Below are 22,142 nucleotides of genomic sequence, written 5' to 3'. Positions count from 1 at the left end.
CCAATAGGAGAGAACACAATTTTAGTCTACAGAAACTTTTATAGAACTATGATGACATGATACCAACCGCAATGTGTCAAAATACTGAAAACAAACTTCTCTCTGTGTGATACTGATATGTCACTCCTGCTGCTACTGATATCACATTACAGATGAACATCTGTCTAACATCTGCACTCGAACTACAGAGTCCAGAACAGATTCCCGTTGCTACACAAACATATAACATACTCTGTAATTAAGATCACTTTCACTTCAACATCAGCCTTATTTGAGACAATAATATTGCAGTAGACAGTATGTGGACAGGCGAATATGTGTGCTTGCATGCATGCATTAATGTATTCATTTTGCCTGACCACGTCAGCAGCTCTGAGGCATCTGTACAGCACCTGGGTCTAAGGAAACGGTGTGTGCAAAGTCATTATCTCAGCTGAAGTGAAACAGGAAGAGTGTGGGATTAGTCTGTGTCCCATGCTGTGAGACGGTCTCTGCTCTCCCTCTGGGTTTCCCCTTTAGTCTGGAGGGATCTGAAACTAGTACGCAACAGGGCGCAAGTCTCCTTCTCAAAAGCAGTAAGAGAACTTGCAGTCTAGTCTCACACAAAACAATGCAGCAAATGTGTGACAATTTCTGCAGTCAGTAGCAATTTGTGAGAGCTGAATGTGAGCAAAGCCAAGATGCCAAACACACAGGAATGCCTACAGCTATATAAACACTGACTGACTTTAAATGGTCCAAAGGAGAACCCTTAGCCGACAGTTAAGAAGCTATAGTTCACAAGTGCTAGGCACGTGTTCGCATATGTTTATATATGTATATGCTTGTATGTATTGTGTTGTGTATGTGTTTGAGGCCACTGACTATGGTGCCAACGTCCTTTGTGTGGTGACACTGAAGTGAATTACTGCTAGAAAGAGAGTAAAGTGAGAGCAAAACAAGAACCCTATCGAGCTTCTGGTAATTTCTCTGCCAAAACACACAAAAACTTCTCAGCATCTGAATATGAGCTGCTGCTTAAATCAGCATATTTTAGTTCAAGACGAGCTAGAGGAACGAAGCTAGTAAGGAAAGTGCTGAATTGATGATTTCCTTTGATCTGGACAGAGATCTTGAGGTTGTTTAGCCATTTTAGGCCTACACAGCAGGGGGTTCCCAAACTTTCAAAGTAATAAGTGCTTACTACGGGATCCTGGCTCATCAATTGTGACAGTTCAAATCTGAGAAGAGAGGCCAGGAAGTTCAATTTCACATGTACCCATCAGATACAATATTCACATTTCAAAGCTTTTTCATTACATCGATCTGTATTAGTAAAGCAATTTTGTAACTATATCGTTGTACAGTATAACTGGTATAAATACAATTAATTAGCCAAACTCTCCCTGCTCTTCTAGAGCTGCAACTGATTTTATTTATCATCTATTAATCTGCCCATTATCTTATTGATTAATCTATAAAATGTCATTACACATTGAAAAGTGCTCTTTGTAATTTCCCTCATCCCAAGGCGATGCCTTCAAATGTCTTCTTCTGTTTGATACACAGTTAAAAAAAATATTAAATTTACTATCAGGTATGACAGAAAAAAGCACCAAATAAAATATTTAAGAAGTTAGCATTTTTACATAAAAAATTACTATTGGACAGTCCTCAAAACAGCTGATGCTAATGATATTGCCTTTGTGTGGAATTTATTAACATATTAACATCATTATTATATTATTATTAACATGGATGCAAACAAAATGAATCCCTTCAGGACAAAATGCATTCAAGCATCCACATCCTGATGTGTTTGGCCCAAGCCAAAGGAATTAGTGATGTCCTGAACTGTGGCAACTCGCAGCAGTCACAGCTATCCATTATCTCCCAGAAACCTGCTCTGTCCTGGCTTCACCAGGCATACTGTATCAGGAGCTGAGACAGATACAGTCCTCATGCATATTTCATGTGCTTCATCCTCTGTTTCATCTTTCTCAGAGCCGGGCTCCCTCGAGGGCCAAACTTCCTGCTATGATGGTGTCAAAGTTCTTGTCTAATAAACAGTCAGAGCCACGTTGTAGAGAGCTGCTTTCCTGTCTGCCTGGCCGGCTACATGTATAGCGAGTGGGCGGGCTCCATAGAAATACTTGCATTGCATCCATGAGAACTGCGAGGGAATGAAAAGACAACCACTACACAGAGCTCAGTGATTTTCCACAACGGAACATCGTAGTATTAGTTGCACTGAGTAGAATAACTGTCCAACCCAAAAGGAGCAATCCCTGCTGTGTGTCTTTTGCAACAGCACACACAGCTATGAGAGCTATTTGATGTCCTCTGTGGGTGTGTACAATGTAACCTATATAAAGAGACTAAAAGAGATCACAATAGATCAGACCTCTTTTAGCTACCGAGCAAACATTTTAACGACACACCCGACAGGCATGTTAACGTCACACTGGTAAACTCGCTTGTCCTGTTAACCTGGATGGAATAACTCAGTAATATCAAATCATCTGTCTTATTCTTGACTTGCATGTCTCAGGCTACAGTGGTGGCCAATGTGAAAAGACCATATCTCTGCTTTACCTCAGCCGTGGCCCAGATGACCCATTTAGAGAAACGCAAGCATTCCTTGGAGCCAGTGAGTTAGACTGCGATGGCTGTCAAGTATGCGGCCTGTTTCCTGGACGTAGATGAACTACAAACAGAGCCAGAGGAAAAAGATGCTTGGAGTTGCCTTCCTTCACAGCTGTGCGCACCTCTCATGCAGAAAACATTGCTGTGCCAGTGTGGTAAATTTTTCTCAACTGGCCTTTTGAGGTAGATGACGCTTCAGAGGGAAAAAAGCTGAGAGAAGACAGCCTGGCAATGCAGTGGAGGCTGGGAGCCATCTGTGCCTTCACAAGGCAAAAGCACTGAGTTAAATTATTACACAAAATAGCTGCAACCTGCTGGCAGCATACTGAGCAGTCCTCACTTCTGTCTGTTTATTCAACTCACTGAATGCCAGGCCAGTACTCATTCCTGCTCCAATCGCTCCATCTCCTCTTATCTCCTCAATTAAAGCCTCCTTCACTGCAGTAAAGGACGTGCCACTTCAACTGTATGCGGACCAGACCTCGCCTCTTGAGGACAGATAGCAACTGTTTCTTCTCAGATCACACAGAGTGCTTCGAGAATGGGGAAGAGAGTTGTCTGGGCACAGCAGGCAGAGAAATGTGTTTCTGACCATATTAGTATTTTCCTAAGATCCTCATTCTGGAAAGGGTGAGAGATATTTCTGTAACTAACAAGAGGGTCAACACAACACAAAAGTAAAGGCTAAACTGTTACTCAGACAAACAACAGAGCCTGGCAAACTGACCTCACAGCACCAAACTGTTATTCATGCTACTGCACATGCATGAGGCGTCTTTGCTGTTGTGATATCTATTCACCAGTCACTTTGAATCAATACACGAGATCTTTGGCTTCATTTAGATGTGATTCTTTTAAAAATACAATATCTCATTTCAAGACAACTTGCACCTTGTGCAACAAGCTGCGTTAATTCCTAAAGGCTTTACCTGATAATGAATAACAGGGAAATGGTTGCCATGTCGATCCCTTTATGAACCAGGTTATAGTCTGTGCTCTTGTTGAACTTGTTGACCTATCTACCCACGAGTCTGTTTAAAGACAAAGTCATTACTTAAAGCTGCAGTATGTAACTTGTATAAGAGTAATTTTTTGTCATATTTGCTAAAACTGTGCCTATGCCCGGACAGCAGTACATGAAACATGTAATCTGTGAAAAAACCGGCTCCACTGGTCCCACCTACTGTACTGCTCCTACTGCGATTTGCAAGAATCCACCATGCCTGACACAAAACAACCAATCAGAGCTAGAGGAGCATCTGAGGGAGTGTCTGACATCTGTCAATCACTGCTCATACAAGCTGCGAACTGCCTCCTCCCTCCGCTCATGCTGCCGACTGCCGCTCAGTCAAATAGCTCTGAGTGGCGTCGGGAGGCTAGTGAAAGCTATGGTGGAGCAACAGCCACCCACAAAGAAGAAACTGTCCATACCACCGCTGCCAACAACAGCATATACAGCTAAGACAACAAATAACCAGAAAGCTAATATGGTGATTGTTACAGTAACACTCCACAGCACGTACGGTATGTTAGCGACTGTGATGTAGCTGCTGGGCAGAGTTAGCTTGTGCCCGATGCTAAGGCTAACGTTACTGGTTGTCACACAGACGCCGCAGGGACGAGGGGCTTGGAGGCAGGGTATGAGTGCAGCGGAGAGGAAGGGGGAATGACTTGGAACTTGTATTGGTTCAAATTTTCAGGCTAAGTCTGCTCTCTTCTCCATCTTACCTACTGCAGCTTTAATAAGAAACATTATCATGAATCCACTTCATAAATGAGGTCATTAGCATTGTGAAGACACCTGTAGAATATTTTAGACATGTGTAACACTGGTCTAACAAAATTCAAAACACAGAATTGTCGCTCTGCATTGACTGACAGGTCATTACAGGCCAACACCACACAGCAACTAAGGAACTTATGAACTCAGCACCTACAGGTTCAGCAGGACTACCAACAGGTTCAACTTGGTGCGGCTCGTCCGCCTCTTTGATCTTCTATCTCATTAATGTGGGGAGTGGGGTGGTTTAGGTATGGTATGTTTAGGTATCCCACTTACAACTCCTTCAACCACATTCTTATGCTAATGCCACTTGCTGATCATAATTTTCAATCCCTCCCTACTCAAAATCCTCACCAACAATGGCAGCCTTGACTCCTGACTGCACTATGAGGTCATGCCTTTGCACACACATTTATTCCCCAAACCCCACACAGCAGTTTTAAATAAACTCATAATGCAAAGTCAGGGGTATAAATACTCAAAAAAGTAAAGATTTAGATACTTGTTTATATCAGCTTAAATGTCTGATCAGTACTTTTCTGTCCACATAATTGAAATGGTTTGAAAAGTGTGGATTTACCTCATTCCTGAGAGTGTGAGACCCTGATCCATGTCTTAGAGATATAAATTGAGCCTACAGGTCATTATTATGGTGGCATCTCCTTCCACAGAACATAAGTGGGCAGTGAGTGCAGCATCTGAAGTGAGCAGTGAGCATCTAACTACATCACTGCTGGATCTGCCTTTCACCCTTCTTACCACAGCTGGACAAGGTCACTCTAAATGTTGTTACCCCACCCCCACCCGGACTCATTTCATACAAACGTCTGTTGCAGCATGTGGATGAAGGACTCCAGTGCTGCTGCTATTTTTCTATGCACAGTCCCACAGCACCAAGTTCACAAAAGTGAATCCAGGACACCAGCATTGGTAGGAGGTGTTACTGAGTGTGTCAGCAATGAGAGGAGACCTTGAATTCCCATTCGAACGTCACACGCTCACATACACTTAGTTCTTCCCATCGAGCTGATTGGTCAAGGAAATCACCAGATATCCTTTTCTAGCCAACAAAACAAGCCATACCACCACTGTAAAACTGGACATGGGTGCTCCCCACATAACCCTTAGCTATAAATAGCAAGGCAATGACAGGAACTGCCTGGATAATGAGTTGAACAGAGGATGAGAGCATAAACGATGAGGCAGATTCAGACGTAGACGCGTCCACCTCCATTGATGACAGACGCGTCATGAAATCAAGAATAAACTCAGACCGAATGCAAACTTAGCCGTCCTGTTAGGAGGTGTCAGATGTGTTCATGTGATTTTCCTTTCTGCAAACACACTGACAACAGTGGCACAGAAATCATACACACAGAAAACACAGAAGCCTCTTCACACAACATCTATAAGCAAATGCTGACAGTCAAAAAACTGTGCGTATCCATGTAAGTCAGCGCTGCAGTGACACAAGACCAGTCTCCCTCGCTGCCTTTCTGTGTCCAGCACAGTCTGTCCTGAACACAGCCCAGAAGCCCAAGACAGGTTTCCAACTATTTCCCCTTCTTGGATGGTTAACCATGAGAAAAACAAAAGTTGTAATTACCTACAAACACCATTGACATTGACTGCCTCATAAATGACTGGTGTGCCGCTCATATTTGAAGTCTCCTTTCTCCTGGCATGATCAAAAGGAGCTGAGTAAAGTGAAAGCTGTCATTTGTTGCCCTTTTGGTTCCAGGCGCGTTCCACTGCAAGGCTGGCCTCTTCTATAAACATAAGACTACAACGTAAGCTCTGCAATTAGGATATTTTACAACTTAACTTTCCCTTTTGTCATTATTGAGATGTCCAATTATGCTGCACAGAAAGCCGTGGGCAAAAGAACGATGGTTTATTATTCAAGCATCGCTACTTCAGAAGGTGATCTGGAACTCTGGTGATGTAGTTTACAAGTAAATGTTACGTGGCAAGAGTTGAATTACAGCTTAGTCAGGGTAGTCTGCGAAATTGTAGCACTTAAGGCCCTATTAAAAACATAAAGAGCAGACTTTCATAAATAACTACACTAAAGACAAAAAGGCCTTGTTTGACTGCTTCACAAGGCAATGATCTAATGAGGAACAAATGGCTGGCTGATCATGTGAAGAAAACACGCTGGCAGTGCACTGAAGTGGGTCCACAGGCAACTTGCCATTGGCAGCAAAATGTAAAATTTACATACAAAGACAGGAAAACCAAAGCAGTACAGCTAATTTGGTATGTTCATTTGTAACCTGATCTGCCAGTATATTCCTGGGTTTATCTCAGGAAGCACGACAATCCTACAAAGAAGCAGGTGCAGTGCCAAGCTACTGTACGCAAAAAAGAAACCTTATGCTGAGTCAAATCTGCGTAAAATCATGAGCAAACAAACTATTTGTATTGTTAAAAGAACTTAAGTTCAGGGCCACTAGTTACCACTGAGAACACACAGGCCATGAGAGGTTTTAGCAACCTGACAGGAATATTTTTCAACTAAAAACGTACTCACGGTTTTCAGTGAGCTGATTCAATACACTTACATGCGACCACTTTTAGGCCAAGAAGAATAATAAATGAATGAAAGTCACAGCATTTCTCCTCCTCCTTATATGTATTAAAGACACTTTGGAGATGGTGTTGAAGCTGCATTTAGAACTGCAGGTGGGAAATAAGATTTACAGAAAACACAGCTGAATAATGAGCCTAATCTTAATAATATATGAACTATCCTACGAATGAATAAAAAATATCTGCCATTCATTTCATAGCTGCAGTATCATCACTGACCTGTGAAGATAACTGACATGTCACAGGACAAAATTCATAGTCAAACTACTCTTGGTGACAGTAGGCTCCACTATGAGTCCAAAACAGCTTGTTCTGACAGTGGAATAAGAGCTGAGCCGATGAAGAGGATGTTTAGAAAGCAGATGGGGAGTAACGATCGAGCGACAACCCTGTTGAACTCACGACTCCGCATGGTGCAGCGTTAGCATGTAAACTGACACACTGAGGAGGAACATGTGAGGACAAGCCATGTTAAAATCCCACTTTCAGTCAACATTACACGCCATACAGTGGCACATTCAATTAGCGCGGAAACTACTGCCATTTTTGACAGACGTTATCACAACCGGAGGGACACGTCTGCTTCAGCACGACTTACCCTCCAAATGAAAGACGTCAACAGTGACTGAGAAAGCTGACAACAAGCGAGCTGTCATCAAAGTCAGTTTGGCGTCGCTGCCATCTCCTCGACTCTCTCTGACAGCGTTGTCAACGTCCACCGACAAACAGAAACGCGTTCACGGTAAAGTTTGCACATTTTAAGTCAACACATTAGTGAAAGAAGAGGAAAGCAGCCGCAGACTGTCGCACAGGAGTATCTGCCACTAGCTTCATCTCACCTGTTCGGTCCTGCGGCGGCGGTGCTGCTGTTTGATCAGGATGCTGCTGCCGCCTCAGGCACGCGAGTCATTAGTGTCACCACCGCGCTGCGCTGCAGCCGGTAGGTGGAGCGCGCGAAGCGAGTTTGGCGCAGTGCTCAGGGAGAATTCTGGGAAATGTAGTCTTTCTAATGGTTAAGCGATGGAGGGTCTGATGAATGTTTTCTTCAAGTGTCTACTCTAAGATTAGACCATTCAAATGTGTAAATAAGTTGTTTTTATAATGTGTAAATTGATTTTCTTCATTATTTAATTTATTGATGACAATAAATGATATTTATTTATTTATTTAGACAACAAATTCGACCTTTCCTGCCTTTATGAAGTTTACCGTGTTTCCATATTTAGTGTTTGCTGGCAGATTGTAAGCTGCTGAGGAAATTTCGTGACAATTTTGAAGGCAGAAGTTTTTGGTGTTGTATTGTTCCAGTTGCAGAAATGTAGGGTTATTGCAGGGCTGTGAAGTGTTTCTAATGCAAGATTAAAATATTAATATTCTTCACAATACTTTGCCTACCCCATAGTTCTTCCCCTTTCGCTCTATAAATAAAGTGGAACACTTTTAACGCGATGGAATTTATGAGCACTCAAGTTTAGCCTCCAATATGACCATGAAGTTTGAACAGAAATGTTGCATAACCTCTGAAAAGACGGAATTTACCGCAGTGCCGCTGTTGACATTGGCATGCTGGCTTTTTAGCGAATGTGCTGACATGAATGTAAATAAATCTTATGATGAGAAAATAAAAGCATAAAAAAAACTTTGAAACATATATGTTTTAATCTGTTGTTGTTAATATTGTAATTATATATATACTAAAAAAAAATGCATGTTTAAATTGTCTTCCCATTATTTGCGTCCTCAGGCGTTTTCAAAATGTGACGAATCTCCATCGGCTCGTCCTCGGCTGTATTTACCTAAAGCGCTGTCATTGAGAAACATGGCCGCCTCCACGGGGACTGCGAGCGCTGCTACCTCCGACTCGCAAGCTCCGGGAATGGACAACCCGACAATTCAGTACAGTATGATTATGGACCATCTGATCGGGGACAAGAGGCCCGTGAAGGACCTGAACCCCGCCGTTATGGGGGGACTTCCGATGCCTCCTAAAAGCGACGAGCAGAAGATGATTGAGAGGGGAATGGAGAGCTGCGCCTTCAAGTCGCTTCTGGCCTGTGTGGGAGGTGAGCAGAGACTCTTCCGGTGGAAACATATGTTACAGCTGCTCAGCATCTGTGTGTGCATGTATGCCTGTCATATATATCTTAAACGATTTATCCATAATACTAGATAAATGTCAGCCTTACCTTAATGTTTCCTACACATGACACACACATAATCAATAACATTAAGGGTGGTAATATTTTTCTGATCAGATAAATCGCTGAAGACTATGTGTCTGTCTCATGTTGTTGATGTTGTTTCCCACAGGGTTTGTCCTCGGAGGAGCGTTTGGTGTTTTCACAGCTGGCATCGATACCAATGTTGGCTTCGACCCCAAAGACCCTCTGAGAACTCCGACAGCACGAGAAGTGCTCAAAGACATGGGCCAGAGGGGGATGTCCTACGCCAAGAACTTTGCCATCGTGGGCGCCATGTTCTCCTGTACAGAGTGCATCATAGAATCAGTAGGTCACAGCATCACTCTTCACTACCTGAGACTGCAGGTGACAAACTGATGCTGAACACACAAATATGGCTGAAACTGATGACTGACAGGATCTCAAAAACAATGAACAATGAACGATGAAAACCTCAAAACAATGGAGTAAGAAGAGGATTCCATGTCCCTCCTTTTCCTGTGGCAAAACATAAAATAGACATAACACTTCATATTTCCAAAACACTTACTTACTTACATACTTACAAATCACTGCTACAAGGCTGGCTCACAACGGCTGTGAGAGGAGTTTTTGTGTTGTTGTTGTTGTTGTTGTTGTTGTTGTTGTTGTTGTTGTTGTTGTTGTGTGTCCAGACTGACTTGAGAGCAGTGTTATATTGGCTGCTAAAGGGAAAAATCTAACAAGGATTCTCGTATTCTTTGGCCAAAGTAAGGAAACGCTAGAACCTCACATTAGTTGTGTTTTGGTATATTACCCCCATCAAAATGGTCCGATAGCGCCCTCTGGTGCAAAACTGCATGTGTGCATCAAGTTTGTAACCCTGTACTGTTTTTTATTTGCAGCACAGAGGCAAATCTGACTGGAAGAACGCCGTGTACAGCGGTTGTGTGACTGGAGGAGCCATTGGATTTCGTGGTGTGTAACCTTCTTTATGTACTGTGACATTTTAAACTGAAGGTGATGTATATCTCTTGTCCTCGTGTTTATTTTATTTTTTTTCTGTTTTGCAGCTGGTCTGAAGGCTGGGGTGCTGGGATGTGGAGGTTTTGCTGCATTCTCTGCTGCCATTGAATATTATTTGCGGTGAACCGCTCAACAGTGGCTCCATGGACAAGAACTTGATCGATGAGCATCTGGACGAGCCCTGTGAGACATCCAACCCTGCACATGGAGGATTGCTGCAAAAGCAGAACTGATGTATTTGTTGGAAGTGACAGGTTCCTCTTTGTGCACGGTGGCGTTCAATGAGGCTGGAAAAGACCTGTATGTCTTTCCCAGTGTCTCGTTACTTCCATCATGTGGACAGTTTGAGCAAAGCAAACATTCATGTGGAGAATCTGCAGAAGGTGAGCAGAGCGGGTCTGAAGGTCTGATGTTGAACACAAGTCAGGACCACCTCAAATCAGAGTCAGATCAACGCTGGTCTTGTAGTAGAACATTGGTATGATGTGTCATTAACTAATCCACAGCAGGATTATTTATATTAAAGATGTTTTTTGTTTACTTGTGCATTCAGGACGTCTTTTCTTCATGTGAAATTTACATGTCCACAAAACTGTAAACTGTCTTTTAACACTTTCAGCTGAGTTTCTTCAGAGGTGACTGCTGTGACTCTACGTGTTGTGAAATTAGGACCACACTCATGTCTTCTCACAGTGCCCTCCCTCCACCACTGAATCCACCAATAACAGGGCTCCAAACAAGACATGTCAGGGTTGCATCACATCAATCTTCACAGTTTTATAGACATATCGTGCATTGTATCTAACTGCTCCAAACACTTCTGTAAGAAGTTTTATCTGTAAAGTTACATATATGGAGCACATACTCACAACGTGTCAACATTTGATTGTATTTGTGTTGAATCCATCATGTCATTCACATTTTATGTTTTAGAGATAGTGTGTGTGTTGGGACTGGTCCTCTGTCCTCCAAAGTAATGTTAAGTGCAGCTGTGGTCTCTGCTGGTCTCTCCTGAGTGTGTGACAAGACCTCCTGAGCTGCCTTTATAAATGTCAGAGGTGATTGCAAACCTTAACACTTGGGAGTATGTATATGTAGTACTTATTCTTCATTGTCAGAAAAAGCAAGATGGTGTTATGCTTAAAAATTTGACATATTTTAGACCAAAATTTGACTCTCTCTTAACGTCCTGCCCCAGATTTCTTAGGACTGGTTACAGATTGCTCCAACGGGCTGCAGGCACGGAAGCACAAAGGGTCAGGGGTCACTTGAGCCAGCGCAACTCTGTGAAGTGAGTCTAGACTACTGAGGGAGCATCAAAGGACTCAATCAAAGGCACTTTTGAAAAACAGCATCTGAAGAATATCTTTGGCAGCTGGTTGTCTTGTGAATGCTCTTTGTCACAATCTTATCATGAAATTCCCTTGAAGACCTTCAGCGATCCCAAAGGACTAACTTTGGACCTCGCTGGATCTCTGTGGTGATGTCTGCGGGACTTATGAGGAGTTTTTGTGGGTGGTACGAGCTGTGAGTCTGACCTCTGCTCTTCTACTCTTAATATTTCAACACATCGGTACTGGTGTACACAAAATTACAGCCAATAGTGTTCAACATTCATTGGAGGTCACTTTCAGCAGTTTTTAAAATTGACCACAAGGGGGTGCAATAAGCAAAGATCTGAACTTTCAATGTCCAAATGTGGTTTATCTTTCACATCAGTAAACTCTACATTCTAACTGCTGAAGTCATGCAGGATGTAGTGAATGATTATGTGAATCATGCTATTATGTCACTGATCCATTGTCTCCAGAAAGACAGCATTATTGTTATCTCAGCTCTTAAATTTCAACAAACAGACACAAAGTGAGTGTTTTGTAACTTTTATTTTACTTAAAAAAAAGGGGGGAAAAAGTTCACATTAACATTTAGCCTCAATATTACAGTATATTGAAATTCTTCTCAAAGGAAGTAAAATACAACATTTTTTATTTCATTTTAATCTTATATTAAAAATATCAAATAGTACTCATCTAGCAGTGCTTACAGTATTTTAAGATATGTCGCAGGCTTGATAGCAGAAAGGTTGGCTTTGTACAGAGCAGAGATGGGTGTTTGCCAGTCTTAGCGAGGGCCTTGCAGAGACAACCTACCTTTGTGTTACCCGGCCTGGTTTGATTGACAAGCTGAACATGCAACGAGGGCAACTACACAAATCATCCTATAGATTATACTGGTGCAGTAAGACACTTGGAACAGGCTTGCAATGAAACAACAAGAAAAAAAAGCTAAATGTTCCATTCATTGTGTTTTTTCCCCAACAACCCTCATGTCACAGAGTGCCCGTTCTCCTCTACAAAGTGATCTGAAATAAATTGGCAGACTTTCTGGTGATCTTTTCAGTACAGCTTACCAACCATGGACATGGTGAATGAGAAAATCAGACTAAAAATAACATCACTACCTGAATAAACTTCAAAAAACAGACTCCTTAGAGCATTTCTCTAGTTGCACAGAACTGTACAGGCACACATATTATATATATTCAAAATAAATAGGGCTAATTTGGCCAAGACTCACTGGGGAGGGCAGGTCTCTAAGTGTGTCTGTCAGTACAGAGAGACACATCACCAGCCATTTATTAGGATGGCTCCCCAGCCACTTCGAAACCTCACAAGTTCTCATAGTCCCTTAAACACACACGCACACTCACTCACTCAGATCAAGTACATCCACATTGTCACTCACACACCCCGGCCTCCTCCACCACGCACATGCACAAAGCCAGAAAGACTGAAAAAGAAAACAAAACAGCCGTTGAACATAATTATCAAACATGTAAATGCCATTTTTCTGGAATGCCTCTGATGAGGAAAACAACGCTGGAGGACTCCACTGGTTTCTGAGATCATCAAACCAGAGTCTGGAAAGGGCTCACTAGATGAAACCACGACACACACGGGAGTGATCCTGAGCCACCACGCCAGGCTGTGGCCTCCGGACCGCCCTGACCTTTCCCACTGTGGTCCCAGAATGCCTTGTCGTCTTGTTGTGGGAGGCGGGGGTCAGCTCTGCTCTCCTCACATTACAAACAGGATGTGTGACTACTAGACGACCGGGAAATCTCCTCCACCACCTCCCTGTGTGCTCAGCTCCATCTCATTTCAGGACGGGGAGGGGAGGGAGGGAGGGTGGCTGGTCTGGGGGGTGTAGACAGGAGAGGTGTGAAGGGGCAGGGGCTGTACAGTCGAGATGAGCTGCCTGCTGGGAGGAGAGGTGAGGCAGGAGGACCGAGAGGCAGGGACCGAGGTTTGTATGGAGTCTCTCACTCTCTCCTCTCCAGATGGCGCCCTGAGGGAGGTGGGTGGGGATTAAACGTCAGTGGAAAAGTAGAGAGTGTTGCGCTTCAGTTCGGCGAAGGAGATGGGAGGATGCTGCAGGTAATACAGCAGCACCTGGACCTGAGAAGAGAGAAAAACACCTTCAGAATCCAGAAAACTGCATCCCTCCAGCAGCCCGTCAACCCCCCCCAGCCAGACACTGTGAGCCTGACTTAAGTCGAAACATATTGTTACAGCAACATGAAAAAAACTTATCATTCATGGAGTTTGTCCCTCCTATTATTACTGTCAAGGCTGCATGTGTTCCCTGCGCTGTCCCTTTCCCTCTCCTGTCCTCTCGAGCTTTGCTCAGGTGTGCTCCATGTGATTGCTCAATGAGGATGTACTATTGTACATATTCCCTAAAACACTGACTGCTTTCCTCTCTTTAACATTACTGGATGGGTTCTTTTATCAAAACAGGGGAGAATCCATCATTCATGTAAGCATGAGATAACATTCAGGATATGGCAGTGGAAGCGTCCTTCATAGTGTCTGACATTTTGTATACTTATGTAATAAACATTTAGATTTTAAATAAGTTCCAAGACAAACACTCAGCTGAAATGGACAGACAGGACCACCTGCATGTGCATGATGCCCTATTTATGATGATTTACTCTGGATGTTGTTTACTCTGTCAAGAAAAGACATTTGTGCACAGGAAACTCATCTCTCAGTAGAGCTGAATGGATGGCCCGCAGCCTAAATACAGCTGGGAGAGTAGACCGCCGTGACATGGGTCACTTAGCGACGTGGGAGTAAAATTCATCCGGAAAAAACGTGCAGTGACCAGACAAATGTGCACACACACACCAGTTTTTTACTGCGTGTCCTCACAGAGATGAATATGTATCTGTTGCTTGAATGTTTCACGAAAGCCAAAGGGACAGAGAGCACCAGAGACTTTCAACATTGAAAAATGTTGAACTAAAAACCAAACATTGCCTCAAATCTGTGAGGGATAAACATACTTAAGTCAGCACCTAAATCCAAAAGCGACTGTGCGTGGGTACCTGTGCCATGACGTCATGTGACCAGATGTCAGAGGCGGATGTGATGTGTTGTCCCTTCGTGCTCTCTGACTCCGAGGGCCTGAGCAGAGTGGGGCCAAACACAGTGGCCAGGTTATGGAGGGACATCTTGTTGATGGGCTCCTTCTCAGCCACCCTGCAGGAACAAACACAACGGGCTGGTCAGTAAGGGGGGGGCGGGGTTAATACAAAGGAAAGACAGCCAGGGGGTCCATGTCGTGAATGACAGTCATTACAGATACAGACAGAAACACATAATAATGGAAATTAATGTGCAAGGAGAGGAAAAAGCCCAAAAGGACCATTGATTATCTAATAGAATTGGCTACTTTTTACTGACAGGTGGCCTAACTGTGATCAGTAGGTGGGTGTGTGTGTGTGTGTGTGTGTGTGTGTGTGTGTGTGTGTGTGTGTGTGTGTGTGTACCGTTTGAGGTGCTCTAGCAGAGTGAGGAAGGTCATGAGGTTGGGGTCAGGTAGGGAGCGCAGGAGGTGCATCATGCAGTTCTCCTTGGCTGCTGGGTCTGAGAGCGCTGTGAAGGAGAGGAAAAAGATGTCAGATCCAATTATTGGCAAGACAGCTTCTCTCTCCTACGTGGGCAACTGTAACTCCCCTGTGGAGCTCTAAAAGGGCCCAACACACAGTTCGGGGACTTAAGGTCACACACCTATGCCCTCCATGAAGGCGGGGTAGAGGCGGTCGGTGAGCAGAGGCTCCGGCAGCTCCCTGAAGTACAGCTTCAGCGTTCCCGCGATGGCGTTGATGTCCATGTCACTCAGCATCACCAGAATATCTTTGGTATCTGCAAGTGAGACACAAACACAGATTAGAAGCTGAACACACTCCATTACTAAAGGCTGATAATAACACTCTGATCTCTCTGTCTCCAGGAATGACGTCATCTCTCAATAACCCCACATCCAGACGTGCAGACTTAATATTACACACAAAAATGAAAGGTGACACTGGGCTCTGCTCGGTAAAGGCAGCCGTGGCAGACGCTAAGAGACTCTTATGCAACATGAAACTTGACTGCTTGACAGCTGCTGCTCCTCATCTGTCCTGGCTTCCCTAAAGGCCCGTTCCCACAAGTCTCGTCTCTACAGAGTGTTACAGCAAAGGCCTCCTTTACAGAGCGCCCCTGACTTCTCCGGTCAAGACGATGGGAGTGAGTGGAGTCTTACTGGTGTCGAACGCTGTTTTGAGAGCCTGGATATCAGTGGCCACCCCTGAGATCCTGTAGATTCCCACTTCGTCAATCCCTCTCTTCTCCACTTCCTCAATGCACTGACGGACAATGTAAGGCACCTTGGAGCGCTCGCGCCTGTGGACACACACGGCAGCCATGTTACTCTTATGAGTGAAGGTATGCAGATTTCCATGTGTTTGTCAGAGGAAGTGCGTTTGCAAGCTCAAATGTAAATCAATGAATGTGTAGAAAGTGAGGTAAGAGCCCATTCTGGCCTCAATGGCAAGAACATGCTTACTTTGTCACCACGTTGATTTTGACTCCAAACACCCCACTCTGTTTTTTGGACGGCGTTCTCTTCAAGCTGAGGTCCCGACTCGTAAACTTCATGGAGAACTCCACTTTGATCTGACGATGAACAAACAACACGGCTAAAATAAACTGCATTCCTTTAAGAGGCCAGAGATGAAGTCCGGGACCCTTGTGAACCCTCGTTTTGTCTTTTTATTTATTTAGATTTAGTGATTTAGAGGTTACCAACTAAACTCTTCTTTTCAAAACATCTGTGTGTACACATTCAGTACTTTTGAGGACACAACACTTAAGTTACACTTTGATTTCCTGCTGGGATGTAGGAGGATACAGTGTTAAGACACTGGCTGTTGAATAAAAACACTGGGCAACCTTACACCCCCTTTGATAAAAATAACACATCTCACAACAATGTTTACAATTTATGTCAGAATTAGAAACTGCTTGTGTCTTACCCCGTTCATTTCTATGACGTCCATGTGCCAGTTCTTTGACTGCACTGTCTGAGGATCCAGCTGAAAGACACAACACAGACACGACATTGTGAGATAAGATTTTTGTCAAGTCTTTGACCAAATCAGGGCGTATGACTTCATTCACGCAGGAGACTGCTTGATCAAATCAGCAGACAACAATAGTGAGCGTGGAAAAGTCCCCTTTCTGCCGGACAGCATTATGGGAAACAGCAGCAAAGAGTCACCTGCACATTCATCAGAAAGGAACACAGGCATGACGAGCCTAAACTCTGCTGACAAAGTTTAAAGGTGCTTTAAGGCTATGTTATGTGAGGAGAAGGTGCGGGACAGCGCTTTGAAACTGTGATTCATTTACATGGTTCAGAGTTCACCTCTGGACCGGTCAAGTCAAGCTGTGTGTGCTGCCTGTGCTGCTTCACAACACACACTCACCAAGTCTACTTTGGGAAAGAAAGCCACTTATATTTCCCCACATGTGCCCTCGACAGTCTCCTGGAGGTCCAACAAGGGCTCCAGACACACTTGGCCGACTTCACCGCACACATTCTCAAAGTCTGGATTGCACGTCCCATGATGCCCTCTGAGACATGATAGATGGCAGCCTGTTGTTGTCTGATGTCTCCTGGAGTCTACGCCCGCTGCGTGAGGCCTCAACAGCTAATGCCTTTTTTATAGGCTGTTTGAGCGCTACTGCGCTACACAGTCAGATCATCACAACCCTGCACAGAGATGCTCAACTTGGAGGAAAATAACGATTGCTGGGTGAGCACAAGGGCAGCACACTTCTCTTATTGTCAGCATTAGGCTGCAGCCATTAAAAGTTCTCAGTGAGCGTATTTCATTACCTCGTAAAAAGGCCATTTGGCATCGGTTTCACGCATTCCTATTATCGTTAAAGCTTGTTTTCCCAGCAGGGCTCGGGTTTGAGACGAGGAGGGACAGGTAATCACTGCAATTGGTCTTTACACAGCTACTGCCAAGAAGAGAACTGGGCAAAGATCCAGGACTGGATGCTGACGCCTCCTGTAACCCCTCAAAGCAGACTCAATCAAAAAACAAAAACTGTTCTTCCCACCTATTTCCTTCCTATTACCCTCTGCTAATTTCCAAAAAACCCAATTTAAAATGAATGCAGTGCAATGGGGCTGTAAAAACACAGAGGGTCCTTTACTGGCAGCGGTTACACTCATTCACCCCTCAGGAAACTGTATCCTCACCTGGGCTCTTTATTCATTAAAAATACTTGGAGAAGAACTTGTGTGCCCTCTTTTCCTTTCCTGTGGAAGGAGTTGGCTCAAGGGGATGACTACAAACAGTTTGGCTAAGGAGGCCTGCACGATGCAAACTCAGACTGACTTCGGTCAGTTTATACTAAATATTGCGCTCACAATTAGGAAGAAAATGTTGTATGACAAGAAACAGCTTTCTCGGAAATGAATTTTGACTTATTGGGGGATGTGTCCACTCAGCTGCTCTGAGCAAAGTGGCAAGAGGATTTAAGGTTTTATCCTGAGTGACAGCTGAGCCAGGAAACTGACAGGAAGAGGGCAGCAGGTAGCAGAGCAGAGCAGAGACTGCAGGAGCTGAAGTCACGCAGCTGAGATCTGCCAATCAGAAACACAAATGTAGAAATGAAGCTCGTCATACTGGTCTAATCAAACTGAATAACAATAATAAGATAAACTATTAAAATACACATTTTAAAGCCTCACTTCTTGCTTATTTACTGTATTTTAACACCTTTCCAGACCTTTTTAGAAGCCACAGGAAGCAGCACAAATCAGCACAGCTTTCGCCGCCTTTCATCTCATTCCAAGAAGATGAAAAGTCCAATGACCAATTTCCGTTCATAAGAATACTTGAAGGGGATTTTGAGCACATGAGCATCTACTATACATATGTGTGTGCATTCATGCACATGTCTAGGAAAAGATAAAAGTCAGAAAGTGTCTAATGTGAGACGTCCTCAGGCTGATATGGTTCCAATTAGGATCGCATCACTCCAGCGGCAAAGCTCTGTTTGTGAGGCCGTGAAAACTATCAAGGATACATGAGTGAGGAGAGGCCCCAGCAGACTGCAGCCTCGAACAGCACAGAAATACTTCAAATCTACTGGACCGATGAGCACACTGATTTGTACGCGTTCCAGTTGGGGCACAAGCTTTTTCCTTATATAGACTGTAATAAATATGTGTGTGTGTGTTTGGAGGACAGAGCAATCCAACCAGCATGCTGTTCTCTTGCATGGGAACTCATTGTTCTGTAAGCAGCTCATACTGTACATACTGAGTGTGCAGCAGGTTTGGGGCTCAGCTGGTCTCCGTGCTGCCCGTTTGCTTTCTCTCACTTCTATCAAACCTGAAAAATGTATGCTCAGCGTCCGAAACAAGTCAGCATGTCGCCCACTTGTCGGCCCGACAGAACACTGATGCTTGACTTGAGTATCTTTTCTTTTTGGAACTTTCTGTCAGTCAAGCAGAACACAGGCAGAAATATTACGGCCCAGAGTCTTAACTTCAAAAGGAGAAACAGAGCCAGGATGAAGACACAGCCTGTACTCTGGTCCGACTGATCTACAGGGACAGAACAAAGCAGATAAGATAAATCATGCCGTTTTGCTGCCACATGGTCTTTTGAACAGACGGAGCTGGAGAACAGGCTGTCGGTTCACACGCTCGGTTTCTGCAACAAAGAGGGAAATACTTGGTGGAGAGTCAAACCTGAACATAATTTCCTTACTTTTTCATGTCTCTGAGGAATGATTCAGATAGTGATGTGTGGCGTTACAGCCTTTTGGTTGAAAGCAAGTTTGGGTTGCTGAACTCTTTGAAGGTGTGAAAGCGACAATTTGACACTGGAGGTTGCAGCTGTGCAAACGTGGCTAAAAACAGTCGAAATCAGGTGCATATCCTGATAAAACTGGTCACAGATGGTGATATGAAGCCAGTTTAGCCTGTTTATTTACCATTTGACCACTGCGTGTAACAATGAACACCCTCGTTCACACACAGCTGACCTCATTTCTCAATTTATTCTGTCCACATAGAACAAGTAATAGATCAGAAAAAGTGCTGTTCCCGCCCGGTTTCGAACCGAGGACCTTTCGCGTGTTAGGCGAACGTGATAACCACTACACTACGGGAACTGGCTGCCTGCTCTCCCCCTGCTCTGCACAGATAATCCTATCTTCCTTCATCAGCACGTGACATCTGAGCCACACTCCTGAGGCCCGTGTGAGAGTGACAGCAACAACAGACCAACACAGCGGGACAGTCAGAGGTCTGCACCCCTCTGGAGCTGTTTACATTTCATACAGAACACACAGCTTCAGAGACCTAGGTCAGCACATGCAGCACCACAGCAGGAGAAGAATATATATCCAGGGTCTCCATTTGTCAGAGAAAAGAGCCCATGTAATGCCAAGCGGCCATGCAAGAGCCATGCAAGAGCCATGCAAGAGGTCCTACACATGAACATGTTTGGCCCAGGGGCCCCTCAGTGGTATGACCCATCCGTCAGAGCAGTAGACATGAAAGCATTCTTTAGTGACAAGCAAGGAAAAAAAATGCAATATGTGCACAAAAAGTGCATTTTTTCTGCTGAAAAGATATATTTTGGGATTTCTGTGTGCAGCATAAATCCTGCATGTAAGCGTCTTATTTTTTAACAAATGTTACCCAGATTCAATTATTAGGTAGGGATGCTTGTTTGTTCTACACACGCATTTCTTAACAAACTGGTGCTGATTATGTAGATGTAAAAAAAAAAAAAAGAGAGAGATTTAAGTGTGTTCTGAAAAGCAAAAGGCATTGTGCTCAACAGTTACTGAAGTGATGTTTAAAGCCTTTAATAATAAAGTCCCTACACACTTAATTAGCCCATTGTGGCTGTGCTGCAGAGTTAATGCATGCTGGCGACAGAATTCAAAACACAACTTGATCTTTTGATATGCTAAATTAATGAATTTCTGTTTAATTTCTCCTTTGTGTTGCATCGCACTTTTCCATTGCTGCTCTTTGGCTGATTAAATATTCATTCAGCTGCAGAAAGCTTTTTATTAGTCCTTTAATTAGAACGCAGCTCAAACTGCACGGCTCCTTGGTTTTGAGAGATTACAGTAACTGTTTGTGCAGCGATTGAGCCTTTTTCTCTGCAGCTGAAACACCATGCAGCCGTATAGATGCTTCATGGAGTACAAACGTGACTATTTTTAGACAAATGAACCACATAAGCAAAATGTTTACATGTGCATCAGTGACAGCGAGCTTCTTTACTCAACAGCTGCTGATGTCACCACGGCCATGTGAGGTCTTTGACTCGGTTGCCATGTTGCCTTGCTCTCTAACTTGGTTGTTTGAGCCAATCGGTGAGGGTTTTCAGCAGCAGAGGGTTGTGATTTGTAGAGTAGTCCTGCATCTCTGCAGGCGGTGTGTGTGATTCTCTTATGAGCCATATGCAGACACATACTATACTTATGTAACACGAGTTATCCTACACTTACAAGCAGATAAAGAGAAAAACATCCCTTTAGTGCTGCGAGTTATACACAAATACTTCATTCATCCAACGGTGCTTTCATGTTTTCTTTCCCTAAAACGCACTATTCTCTTGTGATTTCTCTCTCATGTTGTTGCCATTCTGTATGATGTTCAGTATGAATTGAGTCAGTAAAGACTGATTTCAGCCTAAAACTGGATGGTTAACTCTTTTCTTCCATTCCAGACCTTCATCTATTATATCAAACCCACATGGTGGAGTCACAGATGCACAGACTGCTTTGTTCCATTGTCAGACACATGAACCACCAAATTTCTGATTTAATCTAGCGCAGCAGTGACAACATTCACATGTGCTATCAAGAGACTGGGATCTAAGTCACATTTTTGTCCTCTGATGAACCCTCATGTTTGTCCTGGACAGATCGACTGCAATGTTTTGTTCTTATCTTCCTTATGGGGACGTTGCGCAGCTGTGGGCTAGCTCATTATGTCACTATGCAGGTTAGTGGTGATCTTTACTTCGAACAGCATGGAACATGTGTGAGCCATGAGATCATCTCTACGTATGTTTACTCAGCGGAGTCGACAAAGCAGGTGCCACTGCGATGATCGGAGGGATCTCGCTACAGTTCTGATGTAACATTCAGAGTCTGTGAGTTGGAGCACTTCCATAAGCTAAAAAAATGTCTTCCTCCTGGTCTGGTAATTTTAGTTCAGAAGAAAACTTTCAGACAACGGTTGAAAACCAACATCTGTTTAAACAAACCACCGAAACGAGTCATAAACTGACTGCACTTGACTATTTCAGACAAATGCATCAAATTCCCTGAATCCACGTGGTCACCCTGACTCATTCTCTATATGCAGAACCGTTTGCCGCAACAACTTTCCTGCCTGGACCACTGTTAAAACATACCAGAAGCCCACATCTCCTAACTCACCGTCTAATTACATGATTAATGCCTTGCTGTCACCCCGCTGAGATTAAAGCCACCCTGCATACGGCCTGCTGTACGGCCAGAAGCGATGGGGCTGGACTCATCCCAGAGGGGGTCACGGTGGGTATCAAC

The 22,142-nt window shown here is 43.9% G+C and overlaps 3 protein-coding genes and 1 non-coding gene across 8 annotated transcripts in view; 1 reads left to right on the top strand and 3 right to left on the bottom strand.

Annotated features, from left to right (window-relative positions):
- specc1 (sperm antigen with calponin homology and coiled-coil domains 1) overlaps nt 1-7,917 on the bottom strand; it is a 69,773-nt gene extending 61,856 nt beyond the window's left edge. Inside the window, exon 1 of one of the 2 annotated variants that reach the window (XM_070982436.1) lies at nt 7,840-7,917. The gene's annotated coding sequence lies outside the window, so the exon portion shown is untranslated. Of the gene's footprint in view, nt 1-7,598; nt 7,700-7,839 lie in introns of those variants that run through there. The other variant, XM_070982437.1, reaches the window with a different exon arrangement.
- Nucleotides 7,918-8,815: 898 nt separating this feature from the next.
- On the top strand, nt 8,816-10,724 carry timm22 (translocase of inner mitochondrial membrane 22 homolog (yeast)). Its single transcript, XM_070983189.1, has 4 exons — nt 8,816-9,063; nt 9,311-9,507; nt 10,065-10,137; nt 10,233-10,724. Exons 1-4 carry the CDS (start codon nt 8,820-8,822, stop codon nt 10,307-10,309), a joined length of 591 nt encoding a protein of 196 aa, XP_070839290.1. The 5' UTR covers nt 8,816-8,819; the 3' UTR covers nt 10,310-10,724.
- A 1,325-nt stretch (nt 10,725-12,049) lies between these two features.
- The window catches only part of abr (ABR activator of RhoGEF and GTPase), a 114,173-nt gene continuing 104,080 nt past the window's right edge, over nt 12,050-22,142 (bottom strand). For all 4 annotated transcript variants that reach the window (XM_070982432.1, XM_070982433.1, XM_070982434.1 and 1 more), the window contains 7 exons: nt 16,553-16,612; nt 16,084-16,193; nt 15,781-15,920; nt 15,264-15,398; nt 15,023-15,128; nt 14,579-14,732; nt 12,050-13,643 (listed from right to left, as the gene is read on the bottom strand). In XM_070982432.1, coding sequence (XP_070838533.1) covers nt 13,554-13,643; nt 14,579-14,732; nt 15,023-15,128; nt 15,264-15,398; nt 15,781-15,920; nt 16,084-16,193; nt 16,553-16,612 — 795 coding nt within the window. In that variant the 3' untranslated portion in view covers nt 12,050-13,553. The remainder of the gene's footprint in view (nt 13,644-14,578; nt 14,733-15,022; nt 15,129-15,263; nt 15,399-15,780; nt 15,921-16,083; nt 16,194-16,552; nt 16,613-22,142) is intronic.
- Nucleotides 19,646-19,718, bottom strand: trnav-aac (transfer RNA valine (anticodon AAC)). Its single transcript has one exon. It is a non-coding gene; the product is annotated as a tRNA-Val (tRNA).

This window comes from Chaetodon trifascialis, chromosome 16, assembly GCF_039877785.1.
Source record: "Chaetodon trifascialis isolate fChaTrf1 chromosome 16, fChaTrf1.hap1, whole genome shotgun sequence".
NCBI classification, from domain to species: Eukaryota; Metazoa; Chordata; class Actinopteri; order Chaetodontiformes; family Chaetodontidae; genus Chaetodon; species Chaetodon trifascialis.
The sequence above is the reverse complement of the archived record's forward strand: the minus strand, read 5'-3'. Positions and strand labels throughout refer to the sequence as shown.